Source organism: Danio rerio, chromosome 16 (assembly GCF_049306965.1).
Source record: "Danio rerio strain Tuebingen ecotype United States chromosome 16, GRCz12tu, whole genome shotgun sequence".
Taxonomy (NCBI): Eukaryota; Metazoa; Chordata; class Actinopteri; order Cypriniformes; family Danionidae; genus Danio; species Danio rerio.
In genome coordinates this window covers 58982951-59006895 of record NC_133191.1, presented here as the reverse complement: position 1 = coordinate 59006895, position 23945 = coordinate 58982951, and the positions used below count along the sequence as shown (strand labels likewise).

Here is a 23945-nt window from a genome sequence, read left to right as displayed (position 1 = left end):
CTTTCTTCCTGAAGCAATGAGGCTTTACAACCTTACATTTTAGCAAGATTTAAATGTAACATTTTTATTTTGAATATATGGGTCTTTCCTGTGTTTTTGGTTCTATTTATGAAGTTATTATGAAGCATGTCCGATTGTGTTTTTAATACTGTTTGTAAGTGATTTGTCTCTTTTTGTATTTGTTGTATCACGAAATGCTACTCCCCTAATCTAACAGGCCCTGGTGGGATTAATAAAGTAGTTAAACTTAAACATAATTATTGGTCTAACAAACAATACATCAATGCACTCTGAAAACATTTTTAACCCAACATTGGGTCAAATATAGACAATATAGATGGGTTTATTTTTATCATTTAGATTTCAATGAGACGTTTTAAACGTATTTATTTTTTAAACATTATTAAATTTAAATAGAACCTTGTCAAACTGGGTTAATGTTGGGTTAATTTTTCAATTAAATTAAAACAAATTTGTGCATATTTGACCCAGTGTTGGGTCACAGAGTGTGACTAATTTTTCTTTCAAGGTAAAGAATATGAGAATATTATTAAAGATCGTGTTCCAGAAAGACATTTAGTAAATTCGCCACTGTAAATACACTAAAACTTAATGTTTTGATAAGTAATTTGCATATAATTTGTTGAATTTAAAGCTGATTATTTCAATATTTAGATTGATTTTTGCTTTTTTCCAACAGTTGTATATTGTATTATTGTTTTAAATCATGCATCAGTGCACTCTAAAAAATGCTGGGTTGTTTTAACACAACATTGGTTAAAATATTGACAAACCCAACAGCTGGGTCATTTTTATTAATTCAATTGAAACACCACATTTTAAACCAATGCTTGTCTATATTTGACCCATGCAATGTTGTGGTAAATGATCATTTTTAATCAATCTTTTAAATAATTATTAAACAGAATCCCGTCTCAAACTGAAGACTGGAACAGAAGAGGTAACTCTGTAAGTGTGCGGTACTCACTCTCCAACACTGTACGCTACACCCATGATGAAGATGCTGAAGGCTGTAGAGCTGTATATCCACACACACTCTCTCTCTCACACATACACTCACACACACTCCTGCAGTTTTATACCTGCATCCGAGCTGAGATAAGCTGCTTTTCCACAAAACCCTCCCCAAAGGTCCTTCAAGGCCAGTCAATGGAGTTTCACAACTGGGTTACGGAGGCGGTCACTCATTAACCCAGCAGAGTCTGGTCACGGTGGACATCTGAAGACTGAGATAAAGAGCTATTAAAGTAGAAGCGCACGCTCAGCTTTATATTCAAGCATTCAAGCAGTTTTCTGTGCTTGCAGAGTGACACACATACAGCACTCGCTCATCTCAGCGCCGGAGGGATTTTACTTTACAGGTTTACATTCAACTCTAAGCAGATTTTTGGATTTGTTCATGTTTGACCCAAAAATAATTTTAACTTTAAAAGTTTGATTTTTTTTGCACCCTCAGATTTTCAAATGTAATCAGCCCAACTGTTGAGTTTGTCCATGTTTGACCCAACATTACAACAAAATACTAAAATGTTTTTAAATGTGGAATTTGAGTCATAAAAAAGTCATAATATTGAGAAAATCAGCTTTAAAGTTAATTAAGTTCTTAAATTAAGCAAGAGTTACATTTTTTACATTAAATAATAAATTATAATGAGATTAATTTAGTACAGCTGTTGGGTTTGTTCATGTTTGACCATCAAAAACTGCATTTTTAAAAGTGTAAGAGCTTCATCTGATCAACTTTCCAGCTGATTTCCTCAATATTTAGACTAGTTTTTCAGATTTTACATTTTGCTGCATGCAGAGTGAAACACATACACTGTAAAAATAATACCCTATATCTACTTAATAAAACTGAGGCAACAGATTACAAGCAATATTATTATTTAATTCAACAAATATGGATTGATTATCAACTAATCAAATTGGCTTATTTAAAATTCGTGATTTAAAATAAGTAACTGCGAACAGTACTTAAAATAATTAGCAAATTGTAACCAAAATGATTGGTTTAATTATTGTTCTGTGGAACAGAAACTGATTGTGAATTTAAAAATGCTCATTTTAATCAATATTTTCTCTTCTTTAAATTATTCAAAAATAATAGCTAAATTCTTATGATAAAATTGATTAGATTTTATTACATACATTTTTAAGTAATTTCAAAGCAAAAAATGGCCTAAAAACAGGAAATTAATTTTATTAAATGGTGTACATATTAAATTAAATGAAATATACAAGGCCACAGAATGACTTTTTACAGTGTAACGCACTCGCTCATCTCAGCGCCGCGCTGATTTTACTTTACAGGTTTACATTCGATTCTAAGTAGATTTTTGGATTTTTCCATATTTGACCCAATAAACTCCTTTGTTCAACTTTAAAAGTTGTTTTTTCCCCCCTCAGATTCCAGATTTGCAAATGTTGGGTTTGTCCATGTTTGACCCAACATTACAAAACTTGTTAAAAGAATATTTGGTGAAGATAATTGAACTATTTTTAAATTTGGAATGTGAAAAAGTCATAATATTGAGAAAATCAGTTAATTAAAGTTAATTAAGTCCTTAAAATCTTACTTTTTTTTTTTTTTTTACAATAAATTCATGAATAAAAATGAAATTATTTAGTACAACTGTTGGGTTTGTCCATGTTTGACCCCCGAAAACTGCATTTTTAGAAATGTTAAAGTTGAATTTGTTCAGCTTTAAAGCTGGTTTTCTCACTATTTAGATTTGTTTTTCAGATTTTACATTTTGTTGACCCAGCAGTTGGGTTTGTCCATATTTGACCCCACATTGGGTTACAAAACTCACATTTTTTACACTGACAGATTTTCCTTTTATGACAAAAAAATCCTTAGAATATTAAGTGTGCTGTGTTAACCCAACATTGGGTTAAATATGGACAAACCCAATCATTGGGTTACAAAACCAGTACATTTTTTACCCTGACAGATTTTCCTTTTATGACAAAAAATCATTAAAATATTAAGCAACGATGAGCGACACTGTAGTTCAGTGGTGTCGCACTGTGGCCTCACTGCAAGAAGGTCACTGGTTTGAGTCCTGTCCGGGTCAGCTGGTGTTTCTGTGTGGAGTTTGCATGTTCTCCCAGTGTTGGCTTGGGTTTCCTCCAGGTGCTCCTGTTTCCCCCACAGTCCAAACACATGCGCTATAGGGGGATTGATGAACTAAGTTGGCTGTATTGTATGAGTGTGTGTGTGTGTGTGTTAATTTGGGTGTTTCCCAGTACTGGGTTGCCGCTGGAAGGACATCCACAGTGTAAAACATATACTAGAACAGTTGGTGGTTCATTCCACTGTGGCGACTTGTAATACCTAAGGGACTAAGCTGAAGGAAAATTTCATTTGTCCATATTTGACCACAAAAACTGTAAGAGCTCCATTTGTTCAGCTTTAAAGCTGATTTTCTCTATATTTAGATTTGTTTTTCAGATTTCATATTTTGTGGACACAACAGTAGGGTTTGTGCATATTTGACCCCACATTGACAAAAAAAATCGTTAAAATTTTAAGCAACGATGGGCAACACTGTGGCCTCATCTCAAGAAGGTCGCTGGTTTGAACCTCCGGGTGCTCCGGTTTCCCCCACAGTCCAAACACATGCGCTATAGAGGAACTGATAAACTACATTGGCCTTAGAGTATGAGAGTGAATGGGTGTTTCCCATTACTGGGTTGCTGCTGGAAGGACATTCACAGTGTAAAGCATATACTAGAACAGTTGGTGGTTCATTCCGCTGTGGCGACTCCTAATAACTAAGGGACTAAGCTGAAGGAAAATGAATGACTGAAATTATTATTTTTTTAAACATTTGTCCATGTTTGACCACCAAAACTGCATTTTTAAAAGTGTAAGAGCTCCATTTGTTGAGCTTTAAAGCTGATTTTCTCAGTATTTAGATTAGGTTTTCAGATTTCACATTTTGTTGGCCCAACAGTTGGGTTTGTCTATATTTGACCCCACATTGGGTTACAAAACTCACATTTTTTACACTGACAGATTTTCCTTTTATGACAAAAAAATCCTTAGAATATTAAGTGTGCTGTGTTAACCCAACATTGGGTTAAATATGGACAAACCCAATCATTGGGTCAATGTTTGCAGTGAAATTTAAATTAATATTTCATTTTTACCCTTGTTAGGTTACACCAACCCAGTATTAGTTTACTAGTCATCAATAATGAAATGATTATAATTCAGTAAATGTCCTTCTGTAAATGTATTGTCCATTAGTGATGTGCATTACTGACAACTTCATTAGTTCATCTATAAAGCTGATTTTCTCAACATTTAGATTTGTGAATCCTGGATTAGCTGTATATTCAATTCAGTTCAATTCAAGTTTATTTGCATAGCGCTTTTCACTATAATTATATTCCAAAACTGTCTAATCAAAAGGTGCACATTATTATTACATAATTACGCTCAAAATCAGGAAGAGTTCAGCTGTTGAGCATACGCTGGTTACAGCGCTCAGCATAACTAAGTACACCCCATTTTGGAGATGAGTATGTTCCTCCATTTCTCAGTGAATATAGGCAGTGTATTTTGGTGCATTTAAACCAAACAGATTTATTAAGCAGATTTATTTATTACAATAAGATTTTAGTCACCAAACATATTTAGAAATTGAAAGACAATACAATAAAACTCAAGCAAAATATTGAAAACATTATTTACAATCTACAATATTTCTACTAAATTGTTAATTGTTTTGCTTGTCTTGATTTTTCCTCTTTCTTAAATTGATATTTAATATTTTTCTGTAACATATAAATGTGGCTGTACTTGTGTTTGGAGCGTTATCGCAAGTTATTTTGTTAGAAAAGCTCCAGATTTGGCTTCACTGCTGACTAATCTAATGTATATGCACAAATATAATATAGGGCTTCCTATTAATATGCATATAAAAGAGAGATTAGTGAGGGGTGAACAGTACTCATATATGCTGAGGGCTCTATATCCATAGTCAATAGTATTCACCAAATACTAATATACACATAATAAACCACTAGTTAACAGAAAGATTAGTTATTTAGCACTCAAATGATGCATACCTGTAAATCTCACATACACACACAAAATCTGTAAGGTCATATGTGCTCTAAAAACATGTTTACCTAACATTTTGGCTAAAAAACGTCCAATTCTAATGTTGAACATCTGAACAGCAGCTATTAAAACAGACTGAGCTTTATAAACTGTTTAAAAAAAGAAACACTGAAGCAACCAATATTCACTGCTCAGAGCTTACGGCAGCTGTCTGTGCACGTGCAGCACTCGCTCATTGATCTGGAAATAAAAGATTTTCAGATTAGCCGTTTTAAAACAAACAAAAGAGCGAAATAAAGGAGGTAAAGTGATGCAGAAATCTATCAGGCGCCAGTAAATGAGTGACTGGTGGAGGGATTGCTGTGCAGGTTTTCTTGAACTGAAGATAAAGATGCAAAACAACGTCATGAGAAACGGCCAAACGCATGCTCAGATTCAGCTACAGGTTTAAGCTGTTATTAAAAACTATTTTAAAAAAAGTATTTTCTATTGGACTATTGGATATTACAGTAATACATATTGAAAATCATAGGCACAAAGAAAATCATAGGCAGGCATTAATATTTAAATACTAATTATAATTTAATGTTATAATTAGAAACAACAGATTTTTTTCCTTTGAATTTTGAAAACATAAATATAAATGACATGTCAAAAATAAAATTAAACATCATAAAGTGAATAAAACTAAAAGTTGTAATTAAAACAATTTTTCAGAATGATGTAAATTATAATTAAATTATAAATAATTGAAATGACAAAAATAAATACCAAATTAATTTAGTGACTACAAAACCTACTAGTGAACAACTTTTCCATTTAAAACTAATTTAAACTATTTAACTATTAGTTATAATTAAAATAACAGAAGTTTAATTTTTCTAAATTTTGGAAATAAATAAATATTAATTAAACGGCAATGGCAAGTTAAAAAAAATCATAAGCAAGCATTAATATTTATTTGAATTAAAAGTAGTAATTAAAAACAATTAGGTAAAAAAGTATTTTCAGAATAATATAAATTATAAAATATTTAAAAATTTAAATAAGCAAATAAATTTAATAAAATAAATAAATACAGAAATAAACAGATAAATAAAATAGTAAATAAAGTTAATAAAAATAAATAAATAAATAAAATAATAAATAATAAAGTAAATAAATAAATAAAATAATAAATAATAAAGTAAATCAATAAATAAAATAATAAATAATAAAGTAAATCAATAAATAAAATAATAAATAATAAAGTAAATCAATAAATAAAATAATAAAATAATAAAGCAAATAATAAATAAATAAATAAATAAATAAAGTAAATAAACAAACAAATTAAATAATAAATTAATAAAGTAAATAAATAAAACAATAATAAATCAATAAAATAATAAATAAATAAATACATAAATAAAATTACAAATAAATAAATAAAATAACAAACAAATAAATAAATAAATGAAATAATAAAAAATTTATTAAATAATGAAAAAGAATATTAATAATAAAATAAATAAATAATAAAACAATAAAAAATAAAATAAATTAATTTACTAGACTCACTAGTAAAATTTGCAATTAAAAACAAATGATCCTTTTCAGAATCATGGATCAAGACAAAAGCGCGCACACACCGGCACTCAGGAAAACCCTGAACTTTCCTTTGGTTGAAACTTTGCAAACCCACAGCCTTCAGGTTTCCCCTGTGGCGTGTTTTTCAGCACTACTGGAGGATTCTGCACGCATACGCACACACACACACACACACACACACACACACTGTACTGAGATCAAACATAGCAGCTCTGACTGATAATACCATTCTGTCAGTGTTTGAGTGTATGTTTTCTTTGTGTGTGTGTGTGTGTGTGTGTGTGTGTGTGTGTGTGTGTGTGTGTGTGTGTGTGTGTGTGTGTGTGTGTATGTGTGGGTTTGTGACTGTGTTTTTTCAGTGTTTGTGTATTTTTGTGTTTTCTTAGTGCGTGTGTATGTGTGTTTTCTCTTTCACATTACTTCTCCTAGAAGGTAACTCAGTGACATATTTATAATTTTTTAATTTTAATAAGTGACTATAGACTGTAATACTTTACCCCATACTAATGAAAGACAGCAGTGCTCCACACATCAGCAAATGTACACTATACTGTGTGTACAGCACACTATTGAGTGCCCTTGACCTCATACTGCACTTCCTATCAGCTCACTGTTCCTCCTTCCTTACTTTAATCTGTTTTAGTGTAAATCTACAGGTAAAGCAGAGAGAAGGACACACACACACACACACTATAATCTGCATTTATGAGCAGCAGAGATTCAGAATCAGAGTCTGAATGTGACTCAATTAACTAAAGGAGAGAAAATATGAAGAAACTGATCTGTTTAACACGAGCTGTCAGTAGCCTGAATTACATTTATGCACAAAACTGCAATATTGCAGCAAACATCTGCGAGCAAAGCAGCCTTTCTATTCAATGAGAAACTAAAAGAGAGCGTCTGTGAGAAATCACATCACACACACACTGCGCATGTGCAGAGTTTACTCACTAAATCCCTTGAACACTCTTGTCCTTTACGCACTGAAACTCCTCCAGATTGCTTCAATCTTCTGCACTGTTGAAGGTGAAATCTCCTCGTGTCCTCCTCTCTTTCTCTGAGGAACATTGTGTTTACACATTTCACTCATTTTCTCTCCTATTTGTAGGCGAACTAGCGATCCTCGGTTAGTGGTGGACTGGGGCAAAAATTCAGCCCTGGCACTGTAGCCACACCAGCCCACATTACCACACCGACACAGCCCCACTCACAGACACACACATCCACTACGCATAGTGGTGTACAGATGGTGAAATAATATAAGCAGTACCATATTTAATAGATATGTAAACACATTGGGCCCTATCATACACCTGGCGCAGTGTGGCGCAAGGCGTGGCGCAGTAGTCTTTTGGTAGTTTCAGCTTGGCGCAAGAGTGGTTTTGAGGCGTTGCGCTACGCTGTTTAAATAGCAAATGCATTAGCGCTCATATGTGCGCACATAGGCTTTCTGGTCTAAAAAGGAAGGCGTTCTGAGGCGGACCGCTGGCGCGTTGCTATTTTCAGAAACTATAATAGATTTTTCATTAGACCAAAACTAACCCGGTCTAAACTCCAGCGCAGAGTTACGCCTCGCTTACACACTGCTTAATACACACAAGAGAGCAATAGGCAAATATCTTTACATATGAAAACATGTAAATATTAAGGATATATATAGGATATAATAAGAATATATAGGATATAAATATAAAGGATTAAAATATTACAAAACATTATTTTCTAGCCGACATAAATATGACAAATCACTGCTTTTGTGTCTTCTTCATCTCGGGAGGCTTTTTCAGTTCATTCATGACAATTTGCTTTTGTATAATGTTATTATTATTAGCAGTATTATTTATTATATCCATATTTATATTTGTTTTATTAAAAACAAGCTTAGATTTGTCCACCTGCAGGTTTTAGACCATATGGGGCGCAGCATGTGTTTTAGGATATAACTCAGGTTTTTGAGCACACTTCATTATTATTGTTCATTTATTCGTTTGCTGGAAATTAGAACTGAATTTAGAAATAGCTTTGAAACGAATATTTGTGCTTAACAAACGCAATTAATTATTTATAGGCTAATTGATGTCTGTGTGTAAAGGTTTCCCTATCCAAGAGCGAAAGTGAAAGTGATCCATCATCTCTCATTCTCACGCAGTAGATGCTCTGTTTAACAGTTTTCTCTTTAAAAGCTGTGAACTGTTTGCTTGTGAAATGCTCATTTTTTCCACTTAGACTTACTTTGCGTCCTGTAAATAGCGAATGCGCTCTTGGCGTGACGCAGCTGGCTCTTAAAGGGAATGGGAGATGAGACTGGTTTATTCTCAAAACACACCTATAACTCATTAAGAAAATAAACTCAACCCTTTTAGCCCATGCGCCACGGCGCAAGGCAGATTTCCCGTCCTTAAATTAGCAAAAATGTGTAACCCTGAAAGCATTTGCGCCCTGCGTTTTGCGCACGGACCGTCAAAATAGAGCCCTTAATATATGTGACTGGAATAAAAACAACCCATTTATAACAATTTTTTATATGCATTGATTTTCTTGTCTGCAAAACGAACCGACAACTTATCCAGCATATGTTTTAAGAAACACTCATTTACACACATTCAAACAATTTAGCCTACCCAATTCCCCTATAGCGCATGTGTTTGGACTTGAGGGGGAAACCAGAGCACGCAGAGAAAACCCACGTCAACACGGGGAGAACATGCAAACTCCACACAGAAACACCAACTGACCCAGCCGGGACTCAAACCAGGACCTTCTTGCTGTAAGGCAACATTGCTACCCACTGCGCCTCCGCGTTGCCCCCTTTTTTGCTTTCTCTGAGCTTTTCGGCACTGCCTTTCCTTTTTTTACGGTCCATCTCTGACAATTAGCTTGTGTTGCACTGTTTGTTTGACATTCTTGCCAGATTTTGATTATGTCTGCGTAACCTCTGACTAGGTTGGACTGGGTCGGCCCATCTCGAAACCAGCCGTCCGTTGCTGATTGGGCCAAATACTTTACATTTATTATTATTATTACTATTATCATCATCATATTCACATCTTGGAAGAGATACATGCTGTCTGCATGTAAAACGATACATAAAAAAAAATGATTTAATAATAAAAAATTTAATCTGACTGGCCCAAAGTTAAAAAATGTTCCGGCCCTTCTGGGATTTCTGTACTTCCGTATTGGCTTCACGAGGGAGAGCGGGATGTTGTCGCTTGGTGCAAATGTTGAAGATATTTTGTTTGTTTATTTTCTGTAATGTAGTTTCGAGGGTCATTTTCAGCTAGTTTTGGGCTTTTTGTTATATTGCTTTCTTTTATTTGGCGCCACTTAAAATGTTTGCTGTTTGACTTTTTACTTTTATATATAAATGCACTTATTTTTGCAGTATTTGGTTGTCGTTTTGCTGTTTTGCCACCAACTCATTACAAACTTAATCCCATCAAATGTCACCTCTTTAACCCCTAGAGCTAAACTTTAAAGGGTCACGAAGCACCAGAACACATGTGTTGAGCTGTTGAGTGGTATATGTGTCCCACACTGCTATAAACACTATTAGGACACCTATATTTCACAAAAAGTGTAAATTGGTTGTTTTTGCGTTATTTCAAGCAAATTCGTACTTCCGGTTTGAAACGAATTTTTGAAGCTGCGTCACGGTCATGAGATAATAGTGTGTATTCCAGCGTGCAGACTGGACGCCTGTGCCAGAGTGTGTCTTATTACATCTTACAGTGTGCTGCATTAATGCATGAGTAAAGCTTGGTTCTAACCAATCAGCGCGCTCTATTGTGCAACTTCATTAATATTCATTACTGTCACAGTGTTTAGACGACAGAGACGCCACGTTGTGTTGGCAAAACAAGCGTGAAGTGTTGCTTTTATAGTTTGCTGCAGTTAAGTTTTGTTTTCATTTTCTCTCTGTGAGAGCTCAGCTGGATCACGTGTGGATTAACAGTGTACGCGACGCTCGACAACAATAACTTACGTGTCTAAGGAGGATTATTGTTTACCTGAGAGCTGTTCTCATCTGCAAACGCTGAGATCCGGATTTGCTTGTAGTATTTTCTCCATAAAGACGCGGCTCTAGTTGCTGGTGATTGTTCTGTCTCTACAGATTTGGTAAGTGAGCGACCAGTGCTCTTTGTTTATTCAGTTTGTTCATATCGAACTAAGTTAACTATTGCACCGAGTGTAAACATGTTAGCACTACAACCAAACTTTAACCTCGTGTAGGGTTTTTACCGCATTTTGTGACCGGAATAACACACACGGCTTTCTGACGCTACCTGCCGTGTGCATCTAAGTTTCCGGGAAATGCTGAGGGTTTTTTTCTCTCATTCGCCGTGCGGTATCAAACATTGCATGAAAAATACACGCTTAGAGCAGATCCTCCAATCAAATATCTCGTTTGTCGTGAGGGACATGAATGAATTCCCTGACTGAAAGAGCCAAACTGCAGTTAAAATCCACCATTTAATCATTTGGCAAATAATTCCACTACAGATGTCCATGTAAACACCATCACTTTCTCCCCTGTGTGTGTGTGTTTTGACTCTGAAAGTCAGCGCGCGCCCAAATAGACACTCCCACACCATGCCTCTTTTCTTCCTCCGACACTCCCCCCTAAACAGAGCTGGACACGCCCACTTGTCTGACTTTTTCCAAAGTTGAGGTGTGAAAACACCCTGCTGAAACAAGGGGGTTTCATGGCCTTTTAAAGTGGTAACAGGGGAGAACATGCAAACTCCACACAGAAACACCAACTGGCCCAGCCGAGACTCAAACCAGAGACCTTCTCGCTGTGAGGTGACCGTTGATCCACCGTGCTGCCTCTTGTAATCATCATCTCCTCTATAATTCCTCCAACAGCAGCACTAATGCAGGATAATCGGGCTGTTGTTTGGATTATGATGACCGGTTTATTCCAGAAACGCTGCTTGTGTTTCTGTGGTTGGGAAACGAGAAACTCTGAGGTTTACATGAAAAACTAAGGAAACGACACCAAACTGCATTACACCACCAGTCACTACACATTTACAGCAAGAATATCATTCATTTTCCTTCAGCCTAGTCTTTATTTCAGAGAACGCCACAGCGGAATGAACCACCAACTATTTTCCAGCTGCAATCTAGTACTGGGAAACACCCATACACACTCATACACTACGGCCAATTTAGTTCAGCAATCCCCCTATAGCGCATGTGTTTGGACTGAGGGGAAAACCCATGCCAACACGGGGAGAACATGCAAACTCCACACAGAAACACCAACTGACCCAGCCGAGGCTCGAACCAGCGACCTTCTTGCTGTGAGGCCACAGTGCTAACCACTGAGCCACCGTGCCGCCATACAGTAATAATGTCTCCAACACTTCTAACCTTAAAAAGCGTTAAAAAGTTACTTTTATGATCATTTTTAATTTATAAAAACACTCCCTGACTTGTCTTGTGGTGGATCAGCTGTGAGAGCAGCAGATAATATCTGGTCTTCTAGTTGATGATGTGTGAAAGTGTCAGAAGGTGGATTTCTCTGCTGGATCATCTGCTGATCTGCATCATCACCAATACTGCAGAAGACCTACTGGATCCAGCATGGACCAAGATTGTCACAGAAATCAGTCAAGTTTGGTGAAGGAGACATCATGGTTTGGGTTCATTCAGTGTGGGGGCGTGCGAGAGATCAACAGCCAGAGGTATCAAGACATCTGTGCTGCCCATTACATTACAAACCACAGGAGAGGGACAATTCTCCAGCAGGATAGCGCTCCTGCTCATACTTCAGCCTCCACATCAAAGCTCCTGAAAGCAGAGAGTGCTCCAGGAATGGCCAGCCCAGTCACCAGACATCAACATTATTGAGCTGATGAAAAAGGAGGTGTTGAACACAAAGACTCTTGATGAACTCTGGGATCCTGCTGAAGCTTTCTTCTTCATTCCAGATGACTTTATTAATCAGTGATGTGAGTCATGTCAGAGATGTATGGATGCAGTCCTCCAAGCTCATGATGGAGTCAGACACAATATTCATTCTGTCTCCACTGCAGCAGGACTTTATATTCTATACTGGACATTATTTCTGTTCAGTGATGACACTTTAGTCTGAGCAGAGTCAGAGCGCACTGTCCTCATCAAATCAGTCAACATCAAGACATGATCAGATTTATTGAGCTCAAATCAGCAAAATCTAGAGGCCTTCACCTTTCATAGAGACACTTCTGACACCAGATCAGCAACTAGAAGAGCAGATATTATCTGTGTTCCTTCAACTGGGATCTATATGGGCTTTGATCTTATTTTTTCAATGAATTTTTAAGTAATTTCAAGTGCATTTTGTTTGATCAAATTAATATTTTACTGATATTGAATGGATCATTTCTAATGTAAGAGTCATTAATATATCAGGTTTGTGTGCATCAAATTCATTTGATTGTAATACAAATTTATGAAATATAATAAAAGTCTCCCAGGAGGACACGTAATCTTGTCTTCACCTAAATATAGATATACAGGCTTTTTTATATGCGTTTCATGACCTGAAGGTTGACGTACAGACAGTAGTAATGTAATCCTGCATCTGCTGAGTGTGTACTATAGTAAAATGCAGGATTGCAGCAGTTAGTCAATCAGAAGCAGAATTTAGCTGCACTTTCTGACTGTAAAAGCCTGAGGTGACGTGATTTTAATGTGCTGAAATACACTAAAACTGTTGTGTGTGTGCTGTAATGAGTAATGAAGATGGACTTGTTCTCTGACCTACTTTATAACGGCCTGGAGATCTGAGCTCTTTCACCTTTACGAAAGTGTGTCAATTATTTTCATACATCTGATCTAGTTTTATTCTGAGCAATTTAATTAAATTTTTGCATTTTATAAATTTAATATGCATTTTATTCTCATACATTTGATCTAGTTTTATTCTAAACAATTTAATTAAATATATATGTTTTGCACTATAATAATTAAATATGACTTTTATTTAACTATATTTCATATAACTTTATTCTAAACTATTTGATTAAATTAATATCCATTTTATTTTCATATATTTGATCTAGTTTTATTCTAAACAATTAAATTAATATTTTTGCATTTTATTAATTTAATATGCATATTTATTATGTTCATATATTTAATAGTTTTAATTATTTTATTTAATTTATTTAAATTTTTGCAATTTATTAATTTAACATGCATTTTATTCTAATATTTTATCTAGTTTTATAATAAACAATCAAACTGAATTTTCTTGCAATTTTTTTATTAAATATACATTTTTTACAAATATATTTTGTCTAGCTTTACAATGTAAAGCTCTAAACAATGTAATTTATTAATATACGTTTAATTTTAATATATTGGATCTAGTTTTATTCTAAACAATTTAATTTGATTAATTTTCTTTGTATTTTAATAATTAAATATGACTTATTTAACTATATTTCATCTAGCTTTATTTTAAACAATTTAATTAAATTAATATACATTTAATTTTCATATATTTGATCTTGTTTTATTCTAAACAATAGAATTACATTTTTTATTTTATTAATTTAATATGCACATTTATGTTCATATATTTAATAGCTTGAATTATTAAATTTAATTATATTTTTGCATTTTATTAATTCAACGTGCATTTTGTTCTAATATTTTTCTCTAGTTGTATTATAAACAATTGAATGTAATTTTCTTGCAATTATTTTTAATTAAATATGTACTTTTTACAAAGATATTTCATCTAGCTTTATTCTAAATGTATTTAATATACATTTTTATTTTCATATATTATATCTAGTTTTATTCTAAACAATTTAATTACATTTTGTATTTTATTAATTTATCATGGATATTTATGTTCATATATTTGATATATTCATTAATTTAATTTAGTCAATTTTTGCATTTTTTAATTTAACATGCATCTTATTTTTATTTATTTGAACTAGTTTTATTCTAAACAACTTAATTTTATTTTATTTTTGCACTATATTCACTTAATTTGTATTTTATTTTCATATATTTAACCTTGTTTTATTCTAAACATCTAAAAATACATTGAATTAGGGAAGAATTTGTTCGGTTTTAGTTTAATACTACAAATTGTTATTATTTTTTAATATGTTTAAATTTAATTCTAAATCTGTCTAGTTTTTTCTAAATATTTGAAATATGATATTATAAATATATAATTACATTATATGTAATTATGATGATATTATGGAGAGAATGAGGCTCGCTTTGATGTGGTCTCTCTGTTCAAACTTGTATTAGTTTAATACTACTAATTATTTTATACATGTGTTTAATTTAATAATTAAAATAAATAATTAAGTCTTTGCATTTTATTAATAAAATATGCATTTCAGTTCTAAATATTTAATCTGGATTTATTCTAAACATTTTAAAAAATACTTCGAATTATGGGAAAAAATATCTACATTGCTGACTGACCTACTTTATAAGGGCCTCCAGATCTGCGGTTTTCCACCTTAACGTCATTGTGAGCCTACAGTAGCTTCCTTTTAACAGACAAAAGAAAACCACTTTCACCACTGCAGAAATTATGAGCAAAAGTGCTTACCTAAAACTGTTAAACACAACTAATAACTGAATTACTGTACTGTATATATGCTTAATACTGTAGTGATGCGCTCATATGGGTCACACACTGCAAAGAGAAATAAAGTCTCCATTCATTCAGCCTAAAATACACGAATAAATGTGTAATATTATTACAAATTCAAATACATGTTTTCAGTGTGAATATACTGTAGTGTTATTTATAAATGCATTCAAAGATTAAGGATTTCAGCATCATTACTCAAAGTATTCAGTGTCACATCAATATTAATTACTATTATATTTATTAATTATTATTATTATTAATATTATATATTCATATTTATTTTATTTTATTTTTTCCTAAAACATTAATAAGAATGTGCTGGATTTATAGATGCAATTGCCGCATTGCCGGCAATAAGTCAGACTTGTTTCCAGGTCATGTTGGGCTCCGGCAGGGCGGCCCTTTGTCACTGGTTCTGTTCATCATTTTTATGGACAGAATTTCAAAGCGCAGCCTTGGGCTGGAGGGGGTCCGGTTCAGGGACCACAGGATTTCATCTCTGTTATTCGCAGATGATGTTGTTCTGTTGGCTTCATTGAATGTGGATCTTCAGCATGCACTGGGGAGGTTAGAGTGTGACGCGAGAATCAGCACCTCCTAGTGCGAGGCCAGGGTGCTCCACCGGAAAAATTGGTTTGTCATCTCCAGGTTGGAGGAAAGTTCTTACCCCAGGTGGAGGAGTTCAAGTATCTTGGGGTTTTGTTTATGAGTGAGGGAAGGATGGAGCGTGAGATTGACAGGTGGATTGGTGCAGCAGTAATGCGGTGGATGTACCGGTCTGTTTTGGTAAAGAAGGAGCTGAGCCGAAAGGCAAAGCTCTCGATTTACCGGTCAATTTAAGTTCCTACTTTCACCTATGGTCATGAGCTTTGGGTCATGGCTGAAAGGACAAGATCTCGGAGACGAGCAGCTGAAATGAGTTTCCTTCGCAGGGTGCACTCTTATGGACAGGGTGAGGAGCTCTGACACCCGGGAGGAGCTCACAGTAGAGCCGCTGCTCCTCCACATTGAGAGAAGTCAGCTGAGGTGGCTCTGGCATCTGTTTTGGATGCCTCCTGGACGCCTACCTAGGGAGATGTTCCAGGCATGTCCCACCGGGAACAGGCCTCAGGGAAGACCCAGGACACGCTGGAGGGACTATGTCTCTTGGCTGGCTTGGGAATGCCTCGGGATCCCCCCGAAAGAGCTGGAGGAAGTGTCTGGGGTTCTCTTCTAAGACTGCTCCCGCGACCCGGCCCCGGAAAAGCAACGACAGTAAACGAATTAATGAAAAATGCGTTTTTTATGTAATCTATATTCGACAAAATATGTTATGATAATTAGTTTTATTTCGTTTTTTGCAGGACTATATAACATTTTACGATATATCCAACTCAAAAACAGCAATTTTAATTGTTATTAATATCTCACAATTTCCCATGTATTTAATATAATATAACTCGCATCTTCTTTATTTGAAGAAACATAATTTATTTTCAGTATTTAAACAAGAATTAAAGTTTGAAAGTAAAGCTTTTATTTCACAAAAATGTATTTTAGGATAATTAAATACTTAAAAATTAAATTAAATTAAATTAAAATTATTCATTCATTCATTTTCTTTTCGGCTTAGAAAAAGAAAAAGAAGACCTCCACCAATCTGGGGTCGCCACAGCGGAATGAACCGCCTAAATTAAATTAAATTAATTAAATTCATTTTCTTTTCGGTTTAGTGCGTTTATTCATCAGGGATCGCCACAGTGGAATGAACTGCCAACTTATCCAGCAAATGTTTTAAACAGTGGATGCCCTTCCAGCTACAACCCAACACTGGGAAACACCCATAAACTCTTGCATCCACACTCATGCACTACAGCCAGTGTAGTTGATCAGTTCCCCTATAGCGCATGTGTTTGGACTGTGCGGGAAACCGGAGCACCCAAAGAAAACCCACGCCAACATGGGGTGAACATGCAAACTCCAAACAGAAATGCACACTGACCCAGCAACATTCTTGCTGTGAGGCAATCGTTCGACCCACTGCGCCAGCGTGACACCCTATTTGTCACGATTACCAGCGATCATTTCCCATAAGATCACTGGTTTGCACATTACAATAACCATGGACTACAAATCTGCAATTTCTGGACTACATATTCATACATGCACTCCGGTCACACTCACACATGCTTCCTCATCTAGACTGATTACATTCGCACACTTGAGGACTCTCAGAGACTGATTAACACACACTATTTAAGCCACACATTCACCCCTTCAGTTTGCAGAGTCTTGTTCACTGTATAGCATTACAACCGTGTTCCTTGTCTTGTTTTCCTGTGTTTTGAACCTAGCCTTGTTTATTTAGTTATCTTTGTCTGCCGCCTGCCTTCCGACCTCTTGCTTGTTATATTGACCATGATTCTGGATTGTCCTCACACACCTGTTTGCACCCGCATTGACCACTGCTTGCCTGACTGTGAATACACCTGCATATTGGATCTTACTTCAGTTGTTGGTGTTACTCCCCGTCGTAACACTATTACTTTAACCTAATTGTATTTATTTTCTTGCAAGAATAAATTGCATTTTACAAGATGTCCAACTAGAATAAATTAATATAACTAACTAGAATAAATGTAATTATTATTATTACATTAATTGTTCAGGAATTTACTACAACGTAAATCCATATTGTGTGTGCAGAATAAGCATTAAACGCTGTGTTGTCCCAGGTGTTTGGTGTACATTAACAAAATACAAACACTCAAATGACTGTAATTGTGTAGTTTTCCTAAAAATGGTGTCATTTTACTTTTACTTGAGACTGAGAGCATGTTCAGTGCTGCATCTGTACGTTTACCGCACTGTTTTCCTTGCAGGCATTACTATTTGATTGGCTGAGTAGAATAATCAGCGCTGAATATGTTCATTTTTTAAAAGTGAATTAAAAGAAGAGAAACTTGCATTGCATTTATTATTACTTAATTTGTAATTGAATGCATTGCTTTACCGACTACTAAGGACAGTCATACTATGACGCATTACACTTGTTACTTGCATTACTCCAGCACTGATGTTTTACAGTGCTCTTTCCATCGCTGCATGTGTGTGTCTGTCTCAGAGTTAAAGGTTAACAGGTCAGACTGTGCCGTCTGTGTGAAGTGTGCACTGCGTTCATCACGTACCCTCTCTAGTGTTCACTCAATCATTTATAAATCCAATGGAGGATTATACAATATCAGCTGCAACAAAATACTTCTGACTCAGAGTTTCAGTCTCGTTTCCAGCACATATATCTAAAAACTCCTAAATCAAGAAGCATTTTAAGAACAAGCATGAAATATAGTGCTGTTTTCAGAAATCATGACTCAAACTAAAGTGAGTTTTTGATTAAAACAAGCTAAATAATCTGCCAGTGGGGGACACAGAATAATCGTGTATTCACTTTGACATCAGATTATTCTGCATTGGCAGATTACTTTGCTTGTTTTAATCAAAAACTCACTTCATTTTGACTCATGATTTCCTCAAACATTTGTGCTTGTCTAGGAAATGCTTCTTGATTTCAGAATGTTTAGATATGTGGACCAGAAACAAAACATGTTCTCTGAGTAAGAAAGTGTGATGGGTTTTACCTGGGAAAGGTGTGCTTCAGAAACCCACACTGTTTCCAGATCTCCACGGGGTTTACTGACCTCATTTTCTGACACCAGCATCCGTTTCCACAGTAAACCACCATGCACTTTACCTTTTTTCTGCAATGCATGACCTAAAAACACACATGCATTTTCTCACACTCAATTCAACTTGTATTGATATGCAATGCATCAATGTGCAATATTCGATTGTAATGCAACAATCTGCACTTTTAGTCATAGTAATGATTGTGAGAAGCGCTATACAAATACAGGGTGGGCCATTTATATGAGAGGGTGCTCGCTGCAGAGCCATTTAAGGAGAGCTGAGCTCCAGCGAGGGGGAGCATGAGCTGTCGCTCCTCCTCCTGTAAGCTGTTTTAATGCGTACACCAACCCCACCCCTAACCCTACCCCCAGTGACATCACTCGTAAAAGAAGTGCAAAAAAGGTGGAGCTCAAGCTCAAGCTCCCCCTCGCTGGAGCTCAGCTCTCCTCAAATGGCTCTGCAGCGAGCACCACTTGATTTATATGGAGACCCCTTAATAAAATGGGATGGTTGGTGATATTATTGTTCTGTTTGTGGCATGTTAGTATATGTGAGGAGGCAAACTTTTCAAGATGGGTGCTGACCATAGTGGCCATTTTAAAGTCGGCCATCTTGGATCCAACTTTTGTTTTTTTCAATAGGACGAGGGTCATGTGACACAACAAACTTATTGGGAATTTCACAAGAAAAACAATGGCGTGCTTGGTTTTAACGTAACTTGATTCTGTCATGAGTTATTTACAAGTGTCTGACCACTTATAACATGTGTTCAATGTTCTGCCCATTGTGTTGGATTGTCAATGCAAGCCTCTTCTTCCGCTCTTCACACACTGATAGCAACACCGCAGGAGAAATGCCAGCACAGGCTTCCAGTATCCGTAGTTTCAGGTGCTGCACATCTTGTATCTTCACTCCATTAATATAAAACTAATATAAAAAGCTTATCAGACTTATAGGTAATAAGGAGTGATATAAATAATGTTTACTTTTATACATGATATTTATCTTTTATAAAATAGCTAACATTCATTCATTCATTCATTTTCTTATCGGCTTAGTCCCTTTATTAATCCAGGGTCGCCACAGGGGAATGAACCGCCAACTTATCCAGCAAGTTTTTACGTAGCGGATGCCCTTCCAGCCGCAACCCATCTCTGGGAAACATCCACACACACACTCACACTCACACTCATACACTACGGACAATTTAGCCTACCCAATTCACCTGTACCGCATGTGTTTGGACTGTGGGGGAAATCATAGCACCCGGAGGAAACCCACGCGAACGCAGGGAGAACATGCAAACTCCACACAGAAACGCCAACTGACCCAGCCGAGGCTTGACCCAGCGACCTTCTTGCTGTGAGGTGACAGCACTACCTACTGCGCCACTGCTTCACCCAAAATAGCTTACATTAGCAAAAAAAAAAAAAAAACACACAAGGTAGGCCTACTGGGCAAAACAGAGGACGCCTCTCAGACAATTGTAGAAGCTGTCATTCATTCATTCATTTATTCTCACCATGCTCAAGGTCTTGATCTCTTGTTTATCCTCAGAGTATCCACGTGGGATAAAAGAACGGCATCTTAACTCTGTCTTTCGTGAAATCCAGCTGCTGTTTAATGTATAGTAAGGGTGCTTTCACACCTACACTTTTGTTTGGGAACGTGTCTCGTTTGCCCAGTTAGCGCGGTTCGTTTGGCATATGTGAACAGGGCAATCGTGCTCTGTTCCGCGCCAAAGTAATCGCTCCGAGATCGCTTGAATGAGGTGGTCTCGGCTCGATTGAAAGGAACCCTGGAGTGGTTTGATTGCAGTGAGAAAGTGATCCGATCCGAGCGCGGTTATATCACAGTGTTTTATAGGCATACGGCTATATGAAGAGAGAATTATGAGTAGGGCGGGAAGTTTCGCGAGTCTCCGGATGCCCGCAAATGAGTGATGATCTCCCGATAATCTCGCGTCTCCCTCCCGGTCCTCAAATAGGCATCTATAGGCATCGTCTCTCCTCAGACATATCGCACGCGCACCCTGACACTCTGACCAATGTGAGGAGAGTTTACTCACACGTGACTTGTTTTAGCTCTTTTGGTCCGACTTGTGAAAGTGTGAAAGCAAACCGCTCCACACTCAAAAAAATCAACTAGGCATGTATTGGATTTACAAAATAAAAATTTGTCAGATTGAAAAGAACAAATCAAGTTTACGTATGTTAAATGATTAATTCATGTTATTTGAAACTGAATCAAGAAATAATCAAATGAATTTGATCAGAACATGTTGATTCAATGAGACTGAGACGCTTCAAATCAACAACTCTCACTCTGGAGAGTCATTTCGCGCATATCAGTAGGTGGCGGTAGTGCGTTTGGATGTCACCATACTAAAACAACAAGAAGAAGTATCACCGCGTGTTTTCGGCACAGTTTGGGAATTGGTTTTCCCAAGAGCTTGAAGGTTATGCATGTTATGTGGTTGGCTATATGTTTCCTATACATTTTATACTTTTACATTTTGAATAGGAGTACCAAAGTGAAGAAAGCTGTTTAAACTCAACTGGTAAAAAACCAATTGAACCTCGGCTCAGTTGGCGTTTCTGTGTGGAGTTTGTATGTTTTGCCGTGGGTTTCCTCCAGGTGCTCCGGTTTCCCCCACAGTCCAAACACATGCGGTACAGGTGAATTGGGTAGGCTAAATTGTCCGTAGTGTATGAGTGTGAGTGTGAATGTTTCCCAGCGATGGGTTGCGGCAGGAAGGGCATCCCCTGCGTAAATAACTTGCTGGATAAGTTGGCGGTTCATTCCGCTGTGGCGACCCCGGATTCATAAAGGGACTAAGCCGACAAGAAAATGAATGAATGAATTTAAACAACAATATTGAACAAGAAATTTACTAGCTGATTTAACAAGGCATAATTTTGTTAAAGTAAAGCTTTAGTGTTACATTGAGTAAATTAGAATCATTTTAATTAGAATAACACAATACAAACATTTTGAGTCAATTAGTTGCAAAGAAGTTAGACTGACATATTGAAACCATGTTTTATCTACAAATGTGCTTTGTGTTCATACAACATGTTCAAAGCAGTTCAGGTTTACTTGATTGGATTAGATGCATAAAGGGTGCCACGATTAAATCATGTTCATTCAACAAATTTTTTTTTTTTTTGAGTGCAAGAGCAAAGAGCAACAATGTAACATTTGTAATCTCTGTTTCGGAACAACTGAATCCATTCACAGGTGTGAAAGCAGCCTAAATCAGACTCATTCAAAGTAGCGTCACTGCGGAAACAATTGTTATGAATGCATGCTACACTACCAACTGTACAGTGTGTTTTCTTCTTCTTATAATGCAGTTTTGAGGTAAGAGACGTTTTCATTTGCCATTCACTGACAGTCAGACAGCCTCATCCAGTTCATCAAACTGTCTTTTAAAATCTGAAGAGGAATAAATCAGCCTCCTCATAAAGCTGGCGTATCAGTGCGCTGCTACATTGAACACATATGATTCGGTTCTCGGGATATAGCGTCTTTTGCTGTCAAAGGCAAGTGGTGTTTAGTGGCTTTTGCCAACAAACTGTTATTTCTGAATGCGCTGACGCTGCGATGTGAATGATTAGAAGCTAGGGATGTAAAGGTATCAGAATTTCACGGTACGGTATTTATTGAATAATTTACAGGAAAAACAAAACTAATGAAAACACTCGAAAAAAGTGCCAAAAGTGTTTATTTACCTTAGCACTGAACATATCAATGACATACAAATCAGCCATCTATCTGTAAGCTTCGAAACAGAAACTTCAATTCTCAATTTTAATAACAAAAAAATATTAAACCATATATAAAAAAATAAAGTTTAAATTTAGTATTGTTGAAAACTCATCACATTCAACATTTAATTACGCACTCACTCAGATAGAGATGGGTTTTTTAAGGAAAATGATCATATAACTATAATCTGGTGAAAGCTGGGATGTCTGGGCATGTCCCCTGCAACAGAATAAACCCCTCTCAATTGGGACTGAGGTTTCTGGGACAGAGAGATATGATTTAGCCAAGGTTGACAGCAGTGGGTAACGTTGTGCATTGTCTTTCCACCACTTGAGAGGACAAGCCATGAGTGAGATAGAGGTCTCTTTGCGGTACAAGTCAATGTCTGCATCAATCTGAACAGTGTGCTGTGTTCTGCAGTCCCCATCACTGTTATTAGTCGTATTCCCCGACTTATATTTCACCACAGTCTGGCAGTGCCTGCATACTGTTTTTGTCTTTGTCTGTCACCTTTCCTCCTTTCTCGTATCTTTTAGAAAGAAACCGAAATGCTTCCACACATCTGATTTAAAACCCGCTTTAGGTTCGATCATTTCCAGCTCTTTTTCTTCCCCGCTACTAGCAGCACACTCCATTTCCACATTACTGGATCTGTAGCGATAACAGACCACAAAGGATGATGGCCACGCCTGGGCTGATGGGAATTGTAGTTCCCGCTACCTCCCGTTTGCTTCATTCGCCTGAGTTATTTTTGAGTTTTGAGTCATGCGCCTACGGTAATATTGAAAAAAAGTAATATTGCGGTATGACGGTGTGGCGAGGGGGCGTGGCCGAGAGCCGTGGGAACGGGGTGAGGCCACCGCGTGAGTGGATACACGTGCGGTGCGCACCTGCCTCGGATCCCACGGAAGGAGCTCTGGACCATAAAAGGAGGACCGATGGCAGAGGAGGCCGAGAGAGGACCGGGCCCGGGCATGTTATTTTACTTTTGCTTTCAGTTTGACGGCAGTCTCCGCGAGGAGCTGCCGTCCGTTTGTTTTGATTTTAAATGGAAGTCTCCGTGAGGAGCTGCCGTCATTATTATCAATAAATCATTTTAAAGCTCCGTCGGTTCTCTGCCTCCTTCTTCCCGGCGGCCAAAGGGCCGTAAACTTCATTACAGACGGTATTTACAATATTGTTACATCCCTATTAGAA

At 36.4% G+C, this 23945-nt stretch overlaps 1 protein-coding gene across 3 annotated transcripts in view; it reads right to left on the bottom strand.

Moving 5' to 3' along the window:
• Positions 1 to 23945, bottom strand: part of ncoa7a (nuclear receptor coactivator 7a) — a 62493-nt gene that overhangs the window by 16022 nt on the left and 22526 nt on the right. Inside the window, exons 1-2 of one of the 3 annotated variants that reach the window (XM_073925348.1) lie at positions 7637 to 7689; positions 1104 to 1247 (exon numbers count right to left, since the gene is read on the bottom strand). Coding sequence is in view for 1 of the 3 variants with exons in the window: in NM_001326597.1 (NP_001313526.1) it covers positions 989 to 1014 (26 nt within the window). In the remaining 2 variants the exon portion in view is untranslated. Of the gene's footprint in view, positions 1 to 988; positions 1081 to 1103; positions 1248 to 7636; positions 7690 to 23945 lie in introns of those variants that run through there. The other 2 variants (XM_073925347.1, NM_001326597.1) reach the window with 2 other exon arrangements.